This window comes from Heptranchias perlo, chromosome 9 (assembly GCF_035084215.1).
Source record: "Heptranchias perlo isolate sHepPer1 chromosome 9, sHepPer1.hap1, whole genome shotgun sequence".
Taxonomy (NCBI): Eukaryota; Metazoa; Chordata; class Chondrichthyes; order Hexanchiformes; family Hexanchidae; genus Heptranchias; species Heptranchias perlo.
In genome coordinates, this window is record NC_090333.1 from 16,194,561 (window position 1) to 16,216,712 (window position 22,152).

The following is a 22,152-nucleotide window of genomic DNA, read 5'->3' on the forward strand; positions in this document are numbered from 1 at the left end:
CTCACCTTGCCCTCTCTCCTCTGAGTTCCAACCACCCTCCTACCCTCCCTTAACCTCTTCCTCCATAGAAATTCTCCTACCCATATTCACAACCACCCACTCGACCTCGCCATTTCTCTATTCCCGTTGTCTCAATCACAGACAAGGCCATCACTGAACACTTCCTTGTATTCCTCACCACTAACAACCTCCTTCCCCCTTCCAAACCCATTTCCTTCTGCATCTGCCCCTGGAAAAATCTCTCCCCAAAGTCACTTACAACTGCACTTTCAAACTCCCAACTGTTTAGCCTTTGGCCCTCCATTCACCATAACATTTCTGCAGCTGTCAATCTACTCAATCAATCCCTCACCTCCACCTTTGATGCCCTTATCCCCAGTAAAACCCTTACTCTCTCCCTTCATAGTTGCTTCCTCTGGTAGGGCCCCCAACCTTCGCTCCCTCAAATCCAAGGGCCGCAGACTTGAATTTATCCGATGCATAACCAGATACATTCATCGCCAGATCTGGCTGGCCTACATCAAGCACTATCAGGCCCTGCTCTCCTCTGCCGAAACTGCTCACTATTCCAGGATCATCCTGGAATCAAAGATAACTGCTTCTATAATGGCTTCTTTTTTCCACTATCAAATGTATCTTAAAACCCCTCTCCCCTGCCTCCTCCAACCTTACCTCAAACAACAAGTGTGAGGAGCTCATGGTCTTCGTTGTCAATAAGAATCCAACGGTCTGTTCAGTTGCCTCTGATGCAATCCCCACCCCCCACTTCGCCTAGCCCACCAAGCCAAATTTCCCCCAAGCTCCCCCCTGCCCTCGCCATGAATCAATGTCTTTTTCTGTTTTTTCTCCCTCAGGCCCTCTCTGAGCTCATCTTGTTCACGAGACCCACCTCCTGTTCTCTTGACGCTATTTCCACTAAACTGCTGACCACCCAACTTCCCTTCCCGGCTGCATGCTAACAAACATTGTAATCGGTTCCTTCTCCTTAGGTACTGTCCCCTTACCTTACAAATCTATCATCACTCCCCCTCCTCAAAAAACCCACCCATGATCCATCTGTCCTTGCAAACTATCACATCTTCCACCTCCCTTTCCTCTCCAAAGTTCTTAACCATGTTATCGCCTCAAAAATCTGTGCCCAGTTTTCCCACAATTCCATAGTTAAACCTCTCCAATTAGGTTTCCACACCTGCCGCAACATTGAAAGGGCCCTAATCAAAGTCACAAATGACATCCTCTGTGGCTGTGACCATGATGTACTATCCCTCATTGTCCTTCTCAATCTCACTACAGCCTTTGACATGGTCAACCACACCATCCTCCTCAAATACCTCTCCTCCATTGTCCAGTTGAGTAGGACTGCCCTCACTTGGTTCCACTCTTCCCAATCCAATCATCGTCAGAGAATCTCCAGCAATGGATTTTCTTCCCACGTCCTCACCGTTACCTCTGGAGTCCCCCAAGGTTCTATCCTTGGCCCTCTCTTCATCCTCATCCACATTCTACACTTCAACTATGTCATCCAAAGACATGGCATCAGTTTCTACATGTACGCTGATGTCACACAGGTCTACCCCTCCACCACCTCTCTCAACCCCTCTCCTCCACTGCCTCTGTGTTGTCAGCCTGCAAGTCCAACATCCAGTCCTAGATGAGCCGCAATTTCCTCCAATTAAAAATTGGGAAGACCAAAGCCATTGACTTTGCCCCCTCTCCACCTCCACACCCCCCACCCCCCATACCCTACTGATTCCATCCGCAACCCAGCCACTGTCAAGTTGAACCAGACTGTTCATAACCTCAGTATTCCATTTAATCCCCAGCTGAGCTTCTGACCCTATATCCCCTTTATCACAAAGACTTCCACCTCCATAACATCGCCCGTTTCCGCCTCTCGCTCAGCCCATCTGCTACTGAAATCCTCATCCATGCTTTTGTTACCTTGAGACTATTCTAATGCTCTCCTGGCCACCTCCCCTCCTCCACTCTGCATAAACTTCAGCCCATCCAAAACTCTACAGTCCATATCCTAACCCACCCCAAGACCTGCTCACCCTTCAGCTTTGTGCTTGTTGACTTACATTGGCTCCTTGTCCAACTACACCTCCAATTTAAAATTCTCATCCTCATTATCAAATCCCTTTCTGGCCTTGCCACTCTCTATCTCTGTAACCTCCTCCAGCCCTGCAACCTTCCAAGAATCTGTGTTCCTCCAACTGTGGCTTCTTGTGTATTCCTTCACCTCACTAGCTGTGCCTCAAGTCATCTCGGCCCTAAGCTCTGGAATTTCCAAAGTTTTTCCCTTCCACCCCTCTCCCGTCCTTTAAGACCCTCTTTAAAACATACCTTGTTGAGCAAGTTTTTCGACATCCTCCTAATATTTCCTTCTTTGACTCAGTGTCAATTTTTGTCTGATTATGCTCCTGTCAATGTTTTCCAATGTTATAGGCAAGTTGTTGCAGTGAAATTTCTAATCAGCAAAATGGGGCACTTAAGTCTTTTCTAAAACCAGAAACCTAACATTGGTGCAACCAATCTGAAACCAAAACAGTGAAAGGCTACCTTCTCTAGATGGAATCACGCACATTATGCAAAAATACCAACTAATACCAGTTTTGCTCCAGTTATACTGTACATCTTGTGACACTGTAAAGCAGAAACCACTCTTCAGCAATGCATGATTTGCAGCACATCTGCACTATTAATGATTGAAAAAGGCTGACTAACTCATCAGCATTTTACAGTCATTAAATATATCACCAGCCCCTCAAGGCCATATATGGAGCTCTGTCTTCCCCAACTTCCCTTTGATGGGAGTTTGCAGTGAAAAAAACATCTGCTTGCTCAAATAAATGTGGAAAAATGCAATACTGTACCTCTTGGTGCACCATTAAAAAGGCCATTAGCTACTTTGAAGGAAAAATCAGGAATTTTGGCCAGAATACCCAAATCCTAAATTTAGGTGATTTGTTGTTCCACCTTTTATAACACAGTTACCACTCGCTTTCTACACTTGCCTACATAACCACAATCAGTACATTCCAAAAAGTAATTTGTTGCCTGAAACGATTTGAGAAGCTTTGATGAAGCCATATGGTCATTTATAAATGCAGGTTTTGCCGGTTTTTTCTTTCAAACATTGCATTTAGTGTACTTCTCTTACTGTCTAGGTTTATATTTAACAATGACACTTTTTGGTAAATAGTCTTTGGTAAATATCAAGGCTAGTCAGCACCCAGCACTTCCACCTTAATGGCAATACAAGCCAAAAGCAGAATAAAGCTTTATCCAAGCGTAGACCTTGACTACCAACATAAGAGCATTCCTACTGCATCAATGTGATTTTTTTTTCCTACTGCCACCACAAGCTAGTCTCGTGACCTCTCTGAGTCGGTTGCCGATTTAGTACAAATTTGTGATGAATCGTGTAGGCTCATCCTAATTAATTGTGTATGCTAACACTGGGGCACCCTAAACACCTTGATCCAGTTTCAATGTACCACCACGAGTTCAATAGGGGTTTAAATTATTCGATTGGATAAGTGGTAGTTAAACCCCAACCCCCTCCTCCTCCTCTGATGTACTGAATTAGGTCCATAAGTGTGGAGAAGTCGTCAATTTCCCTCTGCTGATTCAGATACAAAGGCAAAATGCTGTCACATAAAAATCGCATCTCTTGATTTAACAGAAATAATTGAGTTACAGTTGTCATATCTAAATATACATTCCGCTACGGTTGTCCTTAACTCCTGCTACGGCGGATCCATTTTATGCCACTCCTTTTTACTTGTACAGTGAGTTGGACAAAAAACAAGTTGTTATTTAATAAAGGTCCAAAATGCTAGCTGGATGATTCTACAACCATAAAACATTCAAGTTTATGTCAACCTGCGCTGCCAATTGGATCCCTCGCACTTTTACAAAGCATAATAAAAATTCCATAAAGAGAAACTTTTTTATATTTAAATATACCGTGAACTTTCTTAACAAACGTTAGTCCAACATTTTAGCACGAGTGATGTTATTCCTAGCAATATCCGTGTAAATGTCTCATTCGCTTACACTTATTTGATTAGTATTATTTCTTGAATGTTGAGATCAATAATTAACTTATTTCCTGGATGGACACTACATTAAAGAGAATGCAAACAGATGATTGAATAAAACTGTTGCAGAGAAACAGGGCAACTCGAGGGAAGCAACACACTCCATTTTGACAGAGAATGCCTCAAGCCAAACCAATTAAGGCTGCAAAATATTGCCGGCTGACATCATGTGTATGTAAATTTGTCATTCACTGGCAAGTGTTTGTTAATATAGCATGCGGTATACTTATTCAAAATCAATTGTATTTCGTTCATTTTGCCTTTCAAACACCGAAGGGTGGAAATACATATTCCAGCGTGTAGTGAACGGTTAAACATCATGGTCAATATGTTTCAAGTGGTCATGTGAAAGAAACCATTAATGTATGGAATACGGTTCATGAAGAGGCGAAAATATAAGTGTCACAATTTTTGAATTCGAGTTCAGTTTTATATTCAATATCCAAGCTGAATAGAATTGTAATAGTAAGGGGCTGTGATATGTTTTCATATGTTGATACATGTTTATAAACAGTTCATTTAAAATTATAAATGAGTTCAAATAATGCAGGGTGCTGCATATAATTTAAATGTTTCCACCGCGCAAAAATCAGATTATACTGCATGTATCTTTTTACGTTAGCAGTCTGATAGGTTGATAATGTATTTATAAATTATCGAGGTCAAAAGTTGTACTAGATTCGGCTTTAAAAATAAAACAACGTTTTGAGCAAACCCTTCGGACTCAAGTTCTGTTCTAGTCAATCTAAGAAACGTCAATTGAATTCGCCGTCCGGCCAATGTACTGTACCGAGGAGGTTCTTTGAAGGGTTCAACACAAACGCCCATCTACAGCCACAGCCTCTTTGCAAAAATCTCAATTCTCACTTTACGTGAAGGCTAACCCTGTTACAATACCTTTCAAAATCCATCAACGGTGCAACTGCATACGTTCACAACCCACCGCCTTAAAATTCATCACCCTGACACCCAGGCATCACTGCGGGTCACGAAACAGAAGGTTCAACCAACTATAATTAAGGGACACCCTTTTTTTTTCACTCCGTGTCTGATCCCCAGGCGACACCATTTCTACCTCTGCTTACTATCTTGCTTATTCTGTGTGCATTTATGCACTCTTGCATCTTGTAGTGTAGAAACCTGGTCTTTTCTTTATATTAAACTTTCAAGCCTCCCATTTATTTAACAAAAGTCGCTGTCGTTTAAAGTGGAGCATGAGGCGTGATAATGAGTAGGCTGAGGGAAGAGAAGGTGTTAGCTCATTAAGGTAATGACTAAGACATCCCCCATTATATCACCGAGTTTCGGTTGAAAATGTGGCAATTAAAGCGCTCTACGTGGGCTCGTGTAAGCTGGGGAACAAGACAATTCTCTGGGAATTTCTGTGTTACGGTTAATGTGTGTCATGTAAATGAAGGGACATACATCTCCGTTTCATCGCTTCAACTCCACTCATCTCAGGTCGTGCTGGCGCCCAATTGCGGTCGAACTGCGCCTTGTGTGCGTGGCCGGTGGGGGAGACAGTTCGCTTCGTCCTTCAACCGGTTTGCACCTCTTATATATTCATAAAATATTCTTTTTTTTTGTTTTACCCCAGGCTTCTACGTCAGCTTTCAGGGATTACATTTGGTATGAATGTCCTGACAGGGGCTGACTTATCTCGGACGAGTCGCCCCTCCTCCCAGAATGTGCTCCCCCGGAGTGAGGTTCGCGCCTCTTCTTCCCCCTCCCCTCCACTCTACTACTCCCCCGGAGTGAGGTTCGTGCCTCTTCTTCCCCCTCCACTCCACTCCACTACTCCCCCGGAGTGAGGTTCGTGCCTCTTCTTCCCCCTCCCCTCCACTACTCCCCCGGAGTGAGGTTCGCGCCTCTTCTTCCCCCTCTCCTCCACTACTCCCCCGGAGTGAGGTTCGTGCCTCTTCTTCCCCCTCCCCTCCACTACTCCCCCGGAGTGAGGTTCGTGCCTCTTCTTCCCCCTCCCCTCCACTACTCCCCCGGAGTGAGGTTCGTGCCTCTTCTTCCCCCTCCCCTCCACTACTCCCCCGGAGTGAGGTTCGTGCCTCTTCTTCCCCCTCCCCTCCCCTCCACTACTCCCCCGGAGTGAGGTTCGTGCCTCTTCTTCCCCCTCCCCTCCACTACTTCCTCGGAGTGAGGTTCGCGCCTCTTCTTCCCCCTCTCCTCCACTACTCCCCCGGAGTGAGGTTCGTGTCTCTTCTTCCCCCTCCCCTCCCCTCCCCTCCACTACTCCCCCGGAGTGAGGTTCGTGCCTCTTCTTCCCCCTCCCCTCCACTACTCCCCCGGAGTGAGGTTCGCGCCTCTTCTTCCCCCTCCCCTCCACTACTCCCCCGGAGTGAGGTTCGTGCCTCTTCTTCCCCCTCCCCTCCACTACTCCCCCCTCCCCTCCACTACTCCCCCGGAGTGAGGTTCGCGCCTCTTCTTCCCCCTCCCCTCCACTACTCCCCCGGAGTGAGGTTCGCGCCTCTTTTTCCCCTCCCCTCCCCTCCCCTCCATTTCTGACCCGGAGTGAGATTCGCGCCTCTTTTTCCCCTCCCCTCCATTACTCACCTGGAGTGAGGTTCACGCCTCTTTTTCCCCTCCCCTCCATTACTCACCCGGAGTGAGATTCGCGCCTCTTTTTCCCCTCCCCTCCATTACTCACCTGGAGTAAGGTTCACGCCTCTTGTACCCCTCCCCTCCATTACTCACCTGGAGTGAGGTTCGCACTTCTCCCCTCCTCTAAATTGCTCACCTGAAGTGAGTCTCGCCCCCCTTCTTCCCCTTCCCGTGAAAATACTCACCCTGAATGCCACTCGCGCCTCTCCCCTCCCCTCCCCTCCATTACTTACCTGGAGTGATGCCCGCACCTTTCTCTCTGTCTTTCCGCCCTCCCCAGTAAATGCTCACCTGCAGCCATCTCCCACAGACCAGGCAGCAGCACGGTTTCTTCTCAGTATCCAACTCCCATGCACACATCGGAGTGTCGGCACATGAAGAAACTGTAGGAATAATAATTTTAAAAAACAAATGTGAAAAATTACAAGAAGAAAGCTAGATAGCAATGTATCAGGACAAGCGCTGAACCATGATTAATACCTCCGTACGCGGAGCTGAGCGCAGAACACACCGGCCAAATAAGGGCCACGTTTTCTGGTAACCTTCAGTCGTGGAAATATTCTAGACAGCGCCTAGTTATACCACGCCGTAAAGGTATTTGTAAACCACTTTATAGACTACAATGACACCATGTAACGAGATACGAAACGTACACCCATAGTAAAATTGTCTTTTTAAATCTGTTGCCCAAAATTGTCCAGGGAAATGCATATGTGACAGAGTGTAGTCGCCAGTATCCGCGTATAGCAAGCAGTGTCATATTATGAACACAAAAGACTGTGACACGTTGAACTCATCTAAATATATGTGTATTTATTTTCAAAGACTGGGACACGTAGAAATAGGTTAAATTTGTTAATCAATAATAGTCTCACACTAGAAGAAATTATATTTGCCAGGTTGCATATGTCTACAACACAAGTACATACACAACTATATCTTTGCTTTTTACGTGTCAGTCCAAAAAGCACCCTTAGCACAATCTGTTGACGTCCTTTTCCCCCATAACGAAAGGTTGGTTGGAAATGAAACCCAAGCTAAATAAGGCAAGTAACGTATCAACTGCTGTGTTGCAGTCTTCTGATCAACGTCTTCAGTTTTGTATATTTATCCGCAGAGTTATGAGTTTTGCCAAGAGGCAGGCAAGTGAATCAAAACACAATAAAGGTGTAATTGAGACCAAATACAGTAAGGTTTATATTAAAGAACCAGTATTAAATTAAATTTTAATATCATATGGAATTCAGTCAAACCACTCACCAACGATAGAGTCAAAAAGGAGCAAAGTAAAGGGTACTTTTCAAATGTAAATAGGATTTAGTATCATGTTACTATATAGAGTGTTATCACCAGTCACTGAGCAAAAAACACAATAAAGAAAGTGATGATTTGAGAATTGTAACGCAATACCTATTCTAAAACTTCAACGTCACGTTTTGAAACTGTATCACAGGTACGACTACACATGAATGTATTGCCAATCCATTGACTGAAATGCAATAAGTGATAATTCGACTGTTATAGTGCATTCAATAGCCAATATCAAAACGGTCATTGATAACAAGCCATTGCTAGGTCACGGAAGCAAAACACAGGAATGAGAGCAGATAGGTTTCAATACAATTTTTATATTAATAAAAGGTCTTCCTTGGAATTATTTACCTAGTCTATCACATAGTTTTATTTTTGAGTTTGCTACAGTACCTTAAACCAAAATCAAATCAAAGAATAGACCAATGTTAATGCAAAAGGTCGCCACTATTTTTACTTTTTAATAGAATGCAACATCAGAATTTAATTTTCATGGGCTTGTATGTTTCAAGAAGTTATACATATTGAATAATTTAATAATAATTCTTATATATATTGATTGTGTGTTGCTGTCACTTTACAGTTTTAGTATTAATTTCATTTTTTTGTAGCTTGCAGGTGGATAAGTCTGGAAAAGCACTTGTTTGAAATAATGTTGATGTAAAATGAAAGTTGTGATAACTTTGCTTTTCGCCCCTTGTTTATATAAAACCAGAAGCGAGATATAGGGGAGGAAAATTTTGCAATTTTATACCAAACAATACAGTTTGCATTTTAAAGCTGCAAAGAACAACCAGGTCCAAATAACTATACATTTTTTAAGTACTTTCAAATCTCGGGCAACAAAACTTATAAGACGTGCTTTCAATTATAGCCGTCGTGTAGCTGTGAATTACCATTTTTCCATGTGATTGCTGGTGTATTTTGCACACACTAAATTGTGTAGTACTGTATTTTGAAACACTGTCTAGTGTCCAAACGTTACATTTTCTCTAAATTTCTTAAAATTGGCTCGTGCAAAATTGAATTGCAGAAGGTATGAACAATAAGAAATTATATGTATTTTCTGAAGGAACTTTAAGAAGAATCATGTTATTCAATTTGGTCAAGAAACAATTCGGTAGTCCTCAAACAGTTAATCTGAAAACAAAAATATAAACACCAGTCCAAACCTTGTGGGTTTGTTCAAACTGTTTATAGACTGAAGCAATTATTATTTAAAATTAAACCGCTCGGGATATGAATACCTTTTAGTAACAAAATATACGGTTTATCTAATTGGCGAAACATTTTCACAGTATACCTGTCTTGTTGTCAATAGGAACACCTGAAGTAAAAGTTGGATGTGGGTAGGTGACAGTGGCGCTAGAATAGAGTAATTAGCAGTGGCTTTTTGTGGCTGAATGAATCAAACAGGAAAAGCGCGTCAAGTATCATAATTTAGACTGAGCTATTATGCTTTGGATTATAAACATTCTTCCATTACTGTATTCAGTCATTCACGTTAGATTTGTTATGACGTTACACATTACTTGTTTGACACGGAATTTTGAACAATGCATTCTTTTCCTCTGACGTTGTGCACTCTCCAGCAGCCAGGAGAGGGTTGCACAGTGTAAACTAAAAACAGACGCATATCGTGTCGGTTCTACTGAGCGTTCGTCTCAGGTTGTCTAACAACAGGATCACAGCACATGCAACAAAGGGTTATGAGACATAACGCGAGCCCCACTAAACTGTAGCCATAATCATATCAACGTTTGCAAGAAGCCTTTTGTTTAAATTTGTGATTTTTTGGGGGGAGAAGGAGCTTTTAGAAAATCTGAATTATCGAAAATCTATCATTTATTTTACAGCATTAATCTGAGTAGGTATTCTTTAGCCCAATATCAACTTATTCTGTTTACAAAGTCAGCACTGAAATAACTAATTCATATTAATAATCTTTCGGAATTACCAAAATTACAAATTTAAAAAGCGAAGAACGCAATTGGACTGAAAGCTCTCAATAATTACATAAAATTTTAAAACAATCAACAATTTAAATTTAAATATTTAATTAAGCTTGGATCATTAAAGTTTTGCATTCATCCGATATCGATGATTTATTTTAAACTATAGTAAAAGTGTTTTTTTTGTTTTTGCTTATGACATTATTTAGTATGCACATGTGAAATACTAACATGACCTTTGGTTCGTAAGATGTAACTGACATTCTCGAATTGATTGTGTAATTAGATGCATGAGTTGAAAACAAATTAAATAACTTCCTGATCTTGCAAGAGTTTTTAAACTTGAAATCAGGCGAATTATTTCTGGGGTTGTTGCTGTTACTGGAGTTAAATAACCTGTTTATACACTGCAAGCGCCTGAGTCAAGCAGTCGGTATTGTTTATAAATCTATGATACAGTACATGCGGCATTAATGTTATTAATACTCTTGAGTAGAAAAGCAGTTAAAAGTCGAAGTTAATCTAACTCGTCGAACTGATAGCTCTGGCTAAAAGGACAGTCATTGGGCACTCTGGCCGATTAAGAGGGAAGATTTCGTTCCAATTTGTTAGGTTGAACCCTCGGGATCCCCGGTTTCCTCAAATCCTGCGATTTGATCGGTTCAATTTGATAACAAGCCCCATCTAGTTACTAATGGCGAAAAAAAAATCAGCTTATTAAATAATTTCGTCTGAAATGATTGTTGTCTACATAATAAACTTTAAAATAATACAATCTGGGCACGTCAATTCTAATTACAGGAAATAAATGAAAGCAGGTTGATCAGTGATTGAACAAACAGCCCCCAACAGAGACGAGGTGATTGTAACGGTTCAGTGAGTGAGGGGAAAATGAGGTGGGCGTCTCCGTGCCATTTATTCCCTTTCATTAGGCCGTTGCTGAGGTCAATTTGTTTTTAACGCGAATTTATTAGTAGAGAAATCAGCAAATGATTCTCCAATTACGGAAGCCAAAACAAATGTGCCCCGAGGCTCTTGCATTCTGGAGTCTATTCACATGAAAGCACCATGCGACTACAAACCTCCAGGGGAAATGATCATTTTTTTTTCAAATGTATATTAATGTTTATGTAACTTCATTATTTCTTTAAAATTAGAAGCAATCCAGCTTGGTGATGATGTTTTGTGGGCTTGGCCGGGCCACGAAAAATGCTGATTAAAAAAAAATTGACTGCTGGGAGGGTGCCACCAGATGGAAATTTTGTTTGTAAGTCTGTTTAGAAAGCGCCATGCGCTTTGATAAATTATATATCAGCAGTGTATTATTAAGTAAATTCTTGGAAGATGGCGTGTTCTTTTTTTTAATAGGTCACACCTTCAATTTACTAATTCATCAATAATACCCAATTGCTCTAATCCATATGCATCATTGGCTGGAATATACTATCAGCAATATTTAAAACCATTTAATGTTATCGCGGTAAATTCATTTCAGTTATCGTTTGAAAAGTTTTACTGGTTGTGCCAAAAGTTGACATTACACAATTGTTTTGTCCTTGTAGTTTAGTGTAAGGCGGTTAGAGATTTGTCACCGCGCATTAGAGCAAGATCAGACGTTGTTTTGATGAGCTTAGTGTAAGGTGACTAAAAGCTTTTGGTTGTCATTACCACATAGTCCCCTTTAGATCACACTAGGTAAGGGGTGTAGGTGAGATTATGGCTGCGCTTTGGCTGCGATCTCTCGCATTGAAGATGCTCGCCCTGGGTTTTTTTCTTGCTCCAATTGCTCACGCTGAGCAGCCTTACGCCTGCTGTCTGGCGAAGCCGGTGCTTTCAAGCGTTATGCTTCCCCACAACAGCTGCCAGGCTGGGACAAATTCCCGTTTCCCAGGCAGGTCAGCCAGCCTAACAAACCATCCATTATTATGCGCTGTTAACTATTCAAACAAAATAGTGAACACCCATACAATATTCACTAGCTACCATTGTAAACATTCTAAAAAATATATATATATACTTAAAAAATACCGGGAGCAATTATAATTTTGTAAAAACGTTTAAACAAGCGCGGTGATAAATCCCCTGATCGCATCTGTACCACAAGATTCCCTTCCAAAATGAAATTTAAAACTTTGTAGAACTAATTGATCGCGGAAAGAAGCCTGGTCGCTGAATATACTGTCTACAATCGGAACTTTTTTGTCGTAATTTCAACTCGTATCATATTATTTCAGCGAATTAACCGGAGCTCTTGTGCTAGCATGGTAAACCTGCTTTCCACAGAGTCCACTTTCAATTAGCCATTGCATCTAGCTGGAAACCTTCCACTTGGCTCACCCTTTTTAATCAAATCTCACCAGCGACCCAATTATGTCGTTTCATTCGCAACATTATTCCATAAATAATTATTACATGTTATATTGCGTTATTAAGTACATTCTTCCACTTAAATGTTTTTTTAAAATTTATCTTAAAAGACAGAAACCAAACTACAAAATAAAACACTAGTTTACTTGATCTAAGTATTTATTTGATTGAAAAGACTGCATGAAAATGAGAAAAAAATCTGTATGTACTTTTACTAATGTTTATATAGTTTCAACCCGGATTTCTCTGACGACATATAATAAATACGCGTAAATCACCCAGTCCTCGAAATGTACACTTCTTACTATTCTGGTGCATGCCACGTTCAGATAAAAAGGTCATGAGAAATCAGTGCAAAGTTCCAAGTCCATTACCCTCGACCTTTTTTCTTCTTTTTTTCTCTTACATTACAGCAGAGTCCGTTTTATGTCCCTCTTAGCGGCTTTTTCACAGTCTGTGTATTTGTTTTTCTCCTCGTTTTTTTTTGCCCTTCTCTCTTTTTCACCGGGGGTGTGGTGTGCCGGGGATAGGGTTGGGCAGGGGGTTGAGTGCTGGTTGTCCTGCCGGGCCGAGCCCGTGGATGAGGACCCGCGGGACGAGCGGCCGCTGCAGTCCGGGGTGAGGCGGTGGAGTCCGGTACATGTACATGGCCGCCGCCGCCGTCGTGTCCATGTTAGTTAGTAGGCTCGGATGGTAGAAATAGGGAGAGGGGAACATTCTCTGCAAAGCGGAGTAATTCCCGGCCTCGGCCAGCAGCTCCAGTCCCACAGCAGTCTGCCTCTTCCACTTCGTCCTGAAATAGTGCAGAAATAGCCAAGAATATAATTAGAGGGGCTTTGTAACAACACAGTGCCAATAACCCCTAAGTGAAATGAAGAAAGCGATGTAACAAGAGACAACGCAACGCACAAAATATCCAGCAATGGAATTTATTTGGCGTTTTCAAATGCACTTCTTGTACTGAATTGAAACAGTGCAGAGATCGATTATATAATTAGAGAGATTTTGAGTGTGTTAGATTATCCTTAAAAGCAAATAGCTGCAATAAATTACTGAAAAAAGAACGAATCTTCCCTATACATAAGTCAATCTTAGTATTAAACCTATTTTGAGCGCCTCGGTATTTTAATTTATTACAACCCAAATTAGTATATAAGCAAATCCGATGTTAATGCCAGAACACTAACAGTAAGCAGAAAATACATGGCGCAGATGCAAATATAGGAGACTGGTTCAGTTAAATGTTTTCAATGTGCATGCGCGCTGTGCAAAGCTTTATCTAAGCAATTAACAAAAACAAAATGGAATAAAATGCTGAAAGGTTAAAAAGTATAATGCATTAAACCGTGTTTAGATTTGGGAACAGCTGACGTTAATGTTTGCTGACAGATTTAGCATGGTTGAAAACTGTATGTAATGAGACAGAAAAACTGTGGCATGGATGGCAACTGGATGCCCATTTCCAACTCCAGTTACCTTCAACTGCGATGAATGTAAAATTTCGCATCTGTTTTAATAGCCAAGGATGGACGAAGATGTTTGAAATTGCTGTTTGTCTTTTAACTAAAGCAGAATTGACTTCGGTTTAAAAAAATGGCCTTTCTATGTTTTTTATCAGCAATCCGAAACATTAGATGTTTAAAGTTAAATTTGAGAACATTTCAAATTTAACTATTTTTTTTTAAAACGAACACATACACCCAATGTGCTAATGCATTTACAATAATCAGGTCTCACAAAAATATAGCTGCGATCTTAAACTAGTAGGTGAACCCCTCCACTTTAATGCACATATTTTTGCTCAATAGAAACATAGACAACGCAGATCATTTTAAAAATAAGGCAATTTCTATATGATAAACCTGAAGAGTAAAATTGGACTTTATCGACGAGTACATTTAATCAAGATTCCAAAGTTTGAAAATATACAGGAACTATTTTGAAAATGTTGGACTTGTTCCTGGATTCCCTGTGCTTGTTTGCCTTCTAGGTGATCATTAGAATCTTTCCCTTTCGCTCTCAGTGCAAAGGAAATCCGTTTCTGGAGCACAGTATCCGTGTGTTTTGTGTATAGCAGCTAACACCTAAACTAGTGCAGTTCTCGTGTTGTGAATAGTTAGGACCATTGTTCCAGTACAGCGTGTTTATCTTGAAGGTGAAATACTTTTACAGCGTGGTTGTTTAAAGTAGAATGTGTGCCATTATATATAAGTTTATATAATATACTAACACTGCGTATATTCACCGATTATATAGAGATTGTATGCAGCATAGTTTCTATGTACACAGATTGCGGGGAGGAGTGTATCAATCGTATCAGTACGTCTCACGTACCTTCTGTTCTGGTACCAGGTTTTGACCTGGGTGTCTGTCAGGTTGAGAGCCGCTGCCAGATCCATGCGGTCCTGGACACTCAGGTATTTCTGACGCTCGAAACTGCGCTCCAGTTGATTGAGTTGATGGTCCGAAAAGGCCGTCCTCGCTTTCCGAGGCTTCTTCACCCGCACCGAAGGACTTTCCCGGCTACTCGTTATTTCACGGTCGCCTTCTTCTTTTGTTCCTAACACGAGATATAATCGCAGCGTATGAATCCAAATGGCCAGTAGCATAACACAAATGTTAGTTTGAGAAGCATCCTGCACCCTTATTTGAAAAAAAAGTTCAATTTCCCTGCACAATTTTGCATATCATTTGCATGTGCAAAATAGCCATTTGTGTGCCTTTAATACAGTTCTAATTTATAGCATTTATAAAACAATAATTTTATGCCGATTTTATATCTATTAATTATTCAAAAAGCCTGTGTATCTAAAGTGCAAAAAATAAACAGAATTATTCTCCAAACCAACTACCTTAATAGCAATGAGAGCTAAACTTGTAACTGATTTCGTGTGTTTAGAATCTTTGGATAGATGCACAGGTCCGGGTGACAGCGTTAAGAATTCCGGATACTATTTGTCAACTTTGAGTTTTTCCTGAAATGCTGGGAAATCGATATGTCAATCCATCTCTATTTGTACCAGTTTTTGCAGCGCTCCATGATCTTCCCTGCAGGAAGAACAATAATCTCTCTAATTGACCCACTGGGGAGGTTTGGGCATAAAAATCGCCGGACCAGACTCTACATCTGTTTTTTTTTCTATTATGCTAATAGTAATCACTGAATGAATTATAAAAAAGACCAGTTTTTCATTTACACACAATTTACAACAACAAAAATGGCCGATGGTGATAAAGTATCATTAGAAGTGTTTGGCAAGTGATCATCTTATATTAAAGCAGATTAAGTATATAAAAAAAGATCATTCTATTGATCGCACATTTTTATTTATTGTATACTTGTTATAACAGTCATTACAAACCATTAGCATGTTAAATGTCGCAAAGAAAGGGGCAATTATATCAATCTACGTACATTCCAAAAAATCATCAAAATCGGCTGGGGTTCTAAAATTGATACCCTTGGTGATTCCGCGTAATTCAATGCAGTAAATAATCCCCACCTTGTTAAAATGAGTAATTGCGGGTGCATTTCTGTACTTCCCATATGATAATTACAATCGCTAAAAGAGAAAAGATGCGATAATCAACATATAACAAAAAAAAAGTAACTAGGCCTGACTGTCTTTCCAACCCACGTTAGCATTTCCCTGAATATGAAGACTGAATTTACTGCTCCTGGACGCTGCGGACTTGAATTACATTTGCGTCCAATCTTAGTAGTTTTGAAAAGGCGTCGGATATACAGTACAGTCTATTTACTCGTATCAGTTCCTCGGCAGAAACAAGAATAAACAAAGGTGACAGCGACACGCTACCAGTCAAAAGCAAATGTTTAAAGATCCCCTGAACGAAACAAATAAGCACCATTAGCCACGAAGGTAACCTTTTAAGCGTCCCAATGTTATTCAAACGAAGATCTCAGTTTTTGTTCATGATATGCCTTGAAAGCCCTGACAATTCCCCCCACGCCACCTAAAGCTGTCAGTGTGCAGCGTTACATACGTCTGTAGCACTTGCAAAACTGTTAGTTGCAAATTACCAAAAACAAGCAGCACCGATATATTAAAAAAGAATGAAATAACAAGAGACAGGCGGACTCACCGTTGCATTTGATGTTATCACTTTGAGTGTCATCTCGTTTGTCGAGCTTGTCCCGGTTTTTACTCTCTTCGGGTTCTGTCTTTTGCCTGAAGGACTCTGCCTCTGGTTTGGGGGTGTGAGGTGAGGAGACGCTGGTGCTGTAAGGGGCACAGGCTGCCAGAGGTTTGCTATCGCCCAAAATGTCTTTGATTAAAAAAGAGGAGGTGGAAGTCCTGGGGCCAGAGCTGCCGGCTGCCAGTTGCTGCGGCTGCTGCAAACTTTGCTGCTGATGTTGATGGAGGTTGTCGGGGGCGAGATGTTGCTGCTGATGCTCCATGGAGATCGGCGATAGGGGAGCCGTCCCCACAGTGTCTATCTCCGAACTCGGGGAAGGGCTGGCCTGATTTCTGAAATCTGAAGTCCTGTTGTCACCGTGGCGAAAATCACAGTTCACCAGTACAGGGCTGCCGGAACTGTTGGACAAAATAGTGTCTATTCCAAAACTAGACCCGCTGGTTCCTTCCATCGCGGTTGGTTGCAATTTTAAGAGCGCGTCTTCATCACAACCAGTACTTTAATTGAGTTTTCGATTAGGCTGTTCAAAATCAGAAGCGTTGGCAATCAGTGTGTGTGAGTGTGTGTGTGTGTGTGGACTAACCGTTTCTTTTTTGCTGTCTTCTGAAGCATCAGAGAATTTTTCTAAAAAAAAAGAAAATGTAAGCTCGCACGTGCTATAAACTTTGCTACACAAAGCTACGTTTCACAGATTTTTTAAAAAAAACAAACTTTTAAAATTAATACATCAGGAATAAAAATCTGGGATAATCCACGACGTTTGCTCTAGTTACTCAACTTTGTTGAAAGTTGAGGTGTGGAGGGATGAAGCAGGGATAAGTCCTAGACACCACGCTCTTTTGCTAGTAATGGTTTGTGCTGGGCGACAATTACTTCCTAGCCTGACGTCACTGCCATTGCAGAGTGTCATATTTTTTTTCTTATTATAATCCAGCGCATATTTTATTACTCCTTCCACCCATTGGTCTGCTAATGCCTAACACGGTGACGTTACAAGCAACAAGCCAATCCGATAGGTCGTATTTTATCTTGTCAATTTAGAACAGGCGATCGAGTCTGAGATGCTCTTTTAGTCAACCTCGAGCGTCTGGAGCATTCACACGCCAGCATATACCTTTCATTTAAACTGTACACACACACATATATATATATATTTAAAATGCTGCGATTGCATCGTTTATTCATCCGTTATTACCATAGCCTGGCATATTCTAAACATGAAAAAATGACGAATAAAACCACATGAACAATAGGTCAATTTACACAATTGAAACTATTCTTTCTGCCTCGTCTCGTTATATATATATATATATTAAAAATCGTCCAATTTAAAATATAGGGAGTAAACCGGAAAAGACCATCTTACACAAATTCCTACTGTGCGTGCAACACACTGCATCGTAAAAAAAAATATTCATTTGCATAATCTTCTGCCCCGGCGAATGATCACTTTAATCTTTGTTTATTTACCCCTATCAGAACCAATTAAACCAGTTTAATGCCGATGCAAAGTAAATATTGTTTACAGTGTGGGTGACTGGGAAATTATTCGCCTTTCTAAACAAACGTTATTTTTGTTTTGTATTACCGCTGACTCAAAGCATTGAATGATCAGAGGAGAATGTTACAATCTGGTGCATATATTGCAAGAAATAGCAGTAATCGAAACAAGCGGTTCTTGTAGTTATCCTTCAACTTGAAACCCTGGAACATCCTATATCATTCTCTTCGCTTTGACTCTTTTCCTACTTATACAAATGTTAGATATAATACACAATACATCAGATGCAGAACATTTAAAGAACATATAATTGGATAACTTGGTGCATTTGTGCTATTGCCTTAATTTTGTGTGTGTTTTCCCCAATACTCTGCCAGTCGATCCTTTTCTTTCCCTGCGTGTGCGTGTGTTTAAATGTCCCTTCTTTTTATTGCCGTCTTTCATTCTGTCTTGTCTTTAAGAGTCTTTAATGAAGTTAATTGTTTTTGAAGCACAATAGAGCCATTCCGCCAAAGCGTCTTCTGGCATTGTTTGCGCGAAAAAATATTTTTTTCGCGGATTCGCTGGGGGACTTGCAATTATTCCACTGGTGTCTCAGAGTGTATCAACTTGTGTTAATTTCAGTACGGCCTGAAACCTGACTCTTGTTGAATGTCAGAATAATGGGAAGTGCCAGTGACATGACGGCGTATTACTCATGATTAAGTACTGTGTCAGCCTAATTAGCAGGGTAATTATAAGGTGCTAATGAATGATTCAAACTTTCAGGACTTGGATTTTACTTCAGCTTTTCATTTTAAGGACTTTTCCGACCAAGGTAACATACATTTTTATTGTCTTTGTCGGTTTACCGAATCTTTTTTCTCCAGTGTTGCAGTTGGCAATTAAAAATCTCACTGAAAGATACTCACATATTTCATACACATAGACAAAAGAGCCAGCCGCAGTGTTGATACATATTTAAATGATATATATATTGATTACGTCCAGCAACTCTTATTATAAAGTAACACAAGATAGGGAAGACGTTCTACGTAATGCTAAGCATTTATGCTTGTTGCAGATGCATGAATATCGTCTGTGTGTATTACTTTAGCTACGATCTAAACACATATACAGCCGAAATATTGACCCGTTGGTTATATGAAGAGGAATTCAATTTGTATAGCTGTATGGCGTGTAGAAAATATTTAAACGAAGGACTTATAAATATGTAAATCAAAACATAAAAGGATAGATTCACACATTGTTCTACAATTTTTAAATGGAATGAGTAGCGTACCTCAGTCAGTTTTCCATTTATCCTTTCTGTGGACAGTTGCATAATGAGAGGGGTCTGTTGCAGTCCAACACTACACTCTGATGTGCCTTTTTGCCGCCCGTGCTCCTTGTTCTGGATATCCACCACACCAACTCCTTTTAAAAAGACTGGCCCAGGCCGACTCCCAGGTCAAGTTGATTACTGTTTTCTGTATTATTGCAATGATGTGACACATACCTATAGAGGTCTGTACCACTTTTGTTTCAAAGGTATTATTTTGAACCTAAGATGTGTATATATAATGTGCATACACCATATAATATGTATACATTTAATATGATGAAATCATTCTGTTTGTGCACCATAGTAAATAATGCACCGGTTTCATAGGTAGTGTCATTCCAGGTCTGATCATTTTCTAATATTTCGATTGGAAAACAACCTCTGTATTTTTGATATGAACAAATAGCAAAACGTAGGCGGATGCAGATAAATCGAAGAGTTTTACACCACGAATATTCATAGGCATGAGGGGGAAATCAATGTTTAAAATTCCTGTATAAATAATTAATAGAAGTGTTTGTATTTTTGCATTTAAAACCTCGGGAAACTGAATAGAGCCTGCAGGATTGATTTTGCTGGTTGCTGAATCTTCGCGAGCACACAACTCAACGGTCTTAGCGAAATTCGCTGAGTGAACGTGCAGCTGCATACTTCACATTCACCTCTCAATAAATTAATTCAAACTGTGTTTGGAACCATCGTATTTTAAATGCATAATGATTTGTTATGATTTGTAATTGAGTGATGTACAAATTAACAATTGGATAGATGTTTTTGGGTAGAGTGCCGGAAGAAACGTCAAACCAGCAGTATGATCTCATCTAATGGTAACGGGAAGTTGGCAGGACATGCCACAGTGGTAATTTTGCAAACTTTAAATGGTGCAACAGTTAGCATATAATTAGACGGTTGAAAAATGATAACTTGCATCAGAAATCGATAAATACAAAGACTGCACAACTTTCGATCTGAAAACCATGGTACGTTTGAGATGAACTAACTTGTACACCTGTGTACATAGGTCCTATAACCTTTTTGTAAAACACATTATGGACAGATATCCACTTTACGTTGGCAGAGAAAAATAAGTTTTAAACAAGCATTGTACTTACTAAAACAACATTTCCTACAGGTTAAGGTTTCAGTTGGTACTTGAGCAGGTTTTAGACCCTATAGACGTACAAGCGGTAAATACATTTGTACATCAGAAATGTTACATTTGTAGCTTTCTGCGAAAATTAACACTTGTCTTTATGTGTATTTCCTTTTACTTGGGCTTCACAAAAGTTAGAAAAAGACAAGAATGAGTGTTATTATGGAAACAAAATAAATAGAATTTTTGGTGCTTTGTTGTCTGCGATATTTTAATATTTGCTGTTAGGTGCATAATCTACGAAAAAAAAGTCGCCCTAAACAAAAACAACATAAGCTCTGGAACTCTAATAGCCGGCAGGTTGCTGTATTGTTCTGTTATAAAAACAATATCTAATTTACAGATCACAATGTATACATATACCATACAGATATAGCGTATACATCGCACCTGTTGTGTAATATGCAACATTGGAAGTTGTACGAAGTTCTTTAAAAGTTCAGTCCATCTTATGTACTATTTTCTAACATGATCCAACACTACAATACTATGGTTTGATAGGCGAGGTCAGACCCTTTCTGATATTTACAGACAAGTGTGTGTGACTCCGACAATTTTTATTCGTGCAAGGATCCGCAAAGAGCATTACTTATCTGATGTTATTTTCTGCACATATTGGCAATTGTGCTGTTTTTAAAAGTTCAGTCCAGCTTATGTACTATTTTCTAACATGATCCAACACTACAATACTATGGTTTGATAAGACAGAGAAATATCACTTTGCTGTTTCCTCAAAAATAGTTGCGTTTAATTGGATCTTATAAGTAAACACAAAATTTACATTATATTTTAATTTAGGCATCGGATGTACCGAACCATGCTGTTTTTAGTGCAGAAAACAATTCGCTTATCGCACATACTAGATATATAATTCCTATCTTCAGCATTTGTAAGAAAACAATACCAAGCCTCTTGGCAAAAATAGCGCCTGTATTCCTAACATAGCACCTGTATCCCCAGCCTCGTGGCGCACATAGCGCTTGTATCCCTAACCCCTTTCCCAGCACAACCACAATCAACTATTATTACTTGTTAATATCCAGCAAAAGATAAAGCCACATCTCATGGACACTTCCTGAAGGTAAAAATGTTTTCTCAGCTGATCATGACTGAAATTGATGTGTGTTATGTGCCTTTCAGAAGAATAAAACCTGTATATTTCGAAAGATCCTCATACGTGATGGAATTGCGATTTCTTCAGTGACTGCTGGATGGCGCTAGCTGATGCAGTGTGCCCAATAAACGCACGGAGTATGTGGCTTGGTAAACGTCCTGCTCCAAACTGAACAGCTTATTTTGCCCATTTTATCTATGCGATAATCGGTTTCTAAAATAAGGGCTGTAAAACGCTCTGGTGAGACACATAGAAGTATATACCTAAATAAGAGGAGTATTTTGCAACACCTAATAGCTTAATGGATTTATATAGTAACGTTTTTAATATATGTTAATTCGGTTCAGAGAAAAGCACAATTCAAACTATTATTTCTTACGTGGCCATAGTTAGCTCTTTCGCCAAGTTTATTACTGTTATATTATTCATTGCTCCTTAAATTTTAACCATTACTCAAGCAGTCTTCTGTAAATATCTGAAACTTTTTTTTAAAATCTCAATTTTATTGTTAATTATGAAAAACAGCATGTTTTAAACACCACGCCCCCAAAAA

The 22,152-nt window shown here is 40.1% G+C and overlaps 1 protein-coding gene across 1 annotated transcript; it reads right to left on the reverse strand.

The window, feature by feature from the left end:
• Window positions 1-12,850: 12,850 nt before the first annotated feature.
• barhl2 (BarH-like homeobox 2) lies at window positions 12,851-16,958 on the reverse strand. Its single transcript, XM_067989655.1, has 3 exons — window positions 16,454-16,958; window positions 14,684-14,909; window positions 12,851-13,142 (listed from the first exon to the last, which is right to left on the reverse strand). Exons 1-3 carry the CDS (start codon window positions 16,956-16,958, stop codon window positions 12,851-12,853), a joined length of 1,023 nt encoding a protein of 340 aa, XP_067845756.1.
• Between the last annotated feature and the right edge of the window lie 5,194 nt (window positions 16,959-22,152).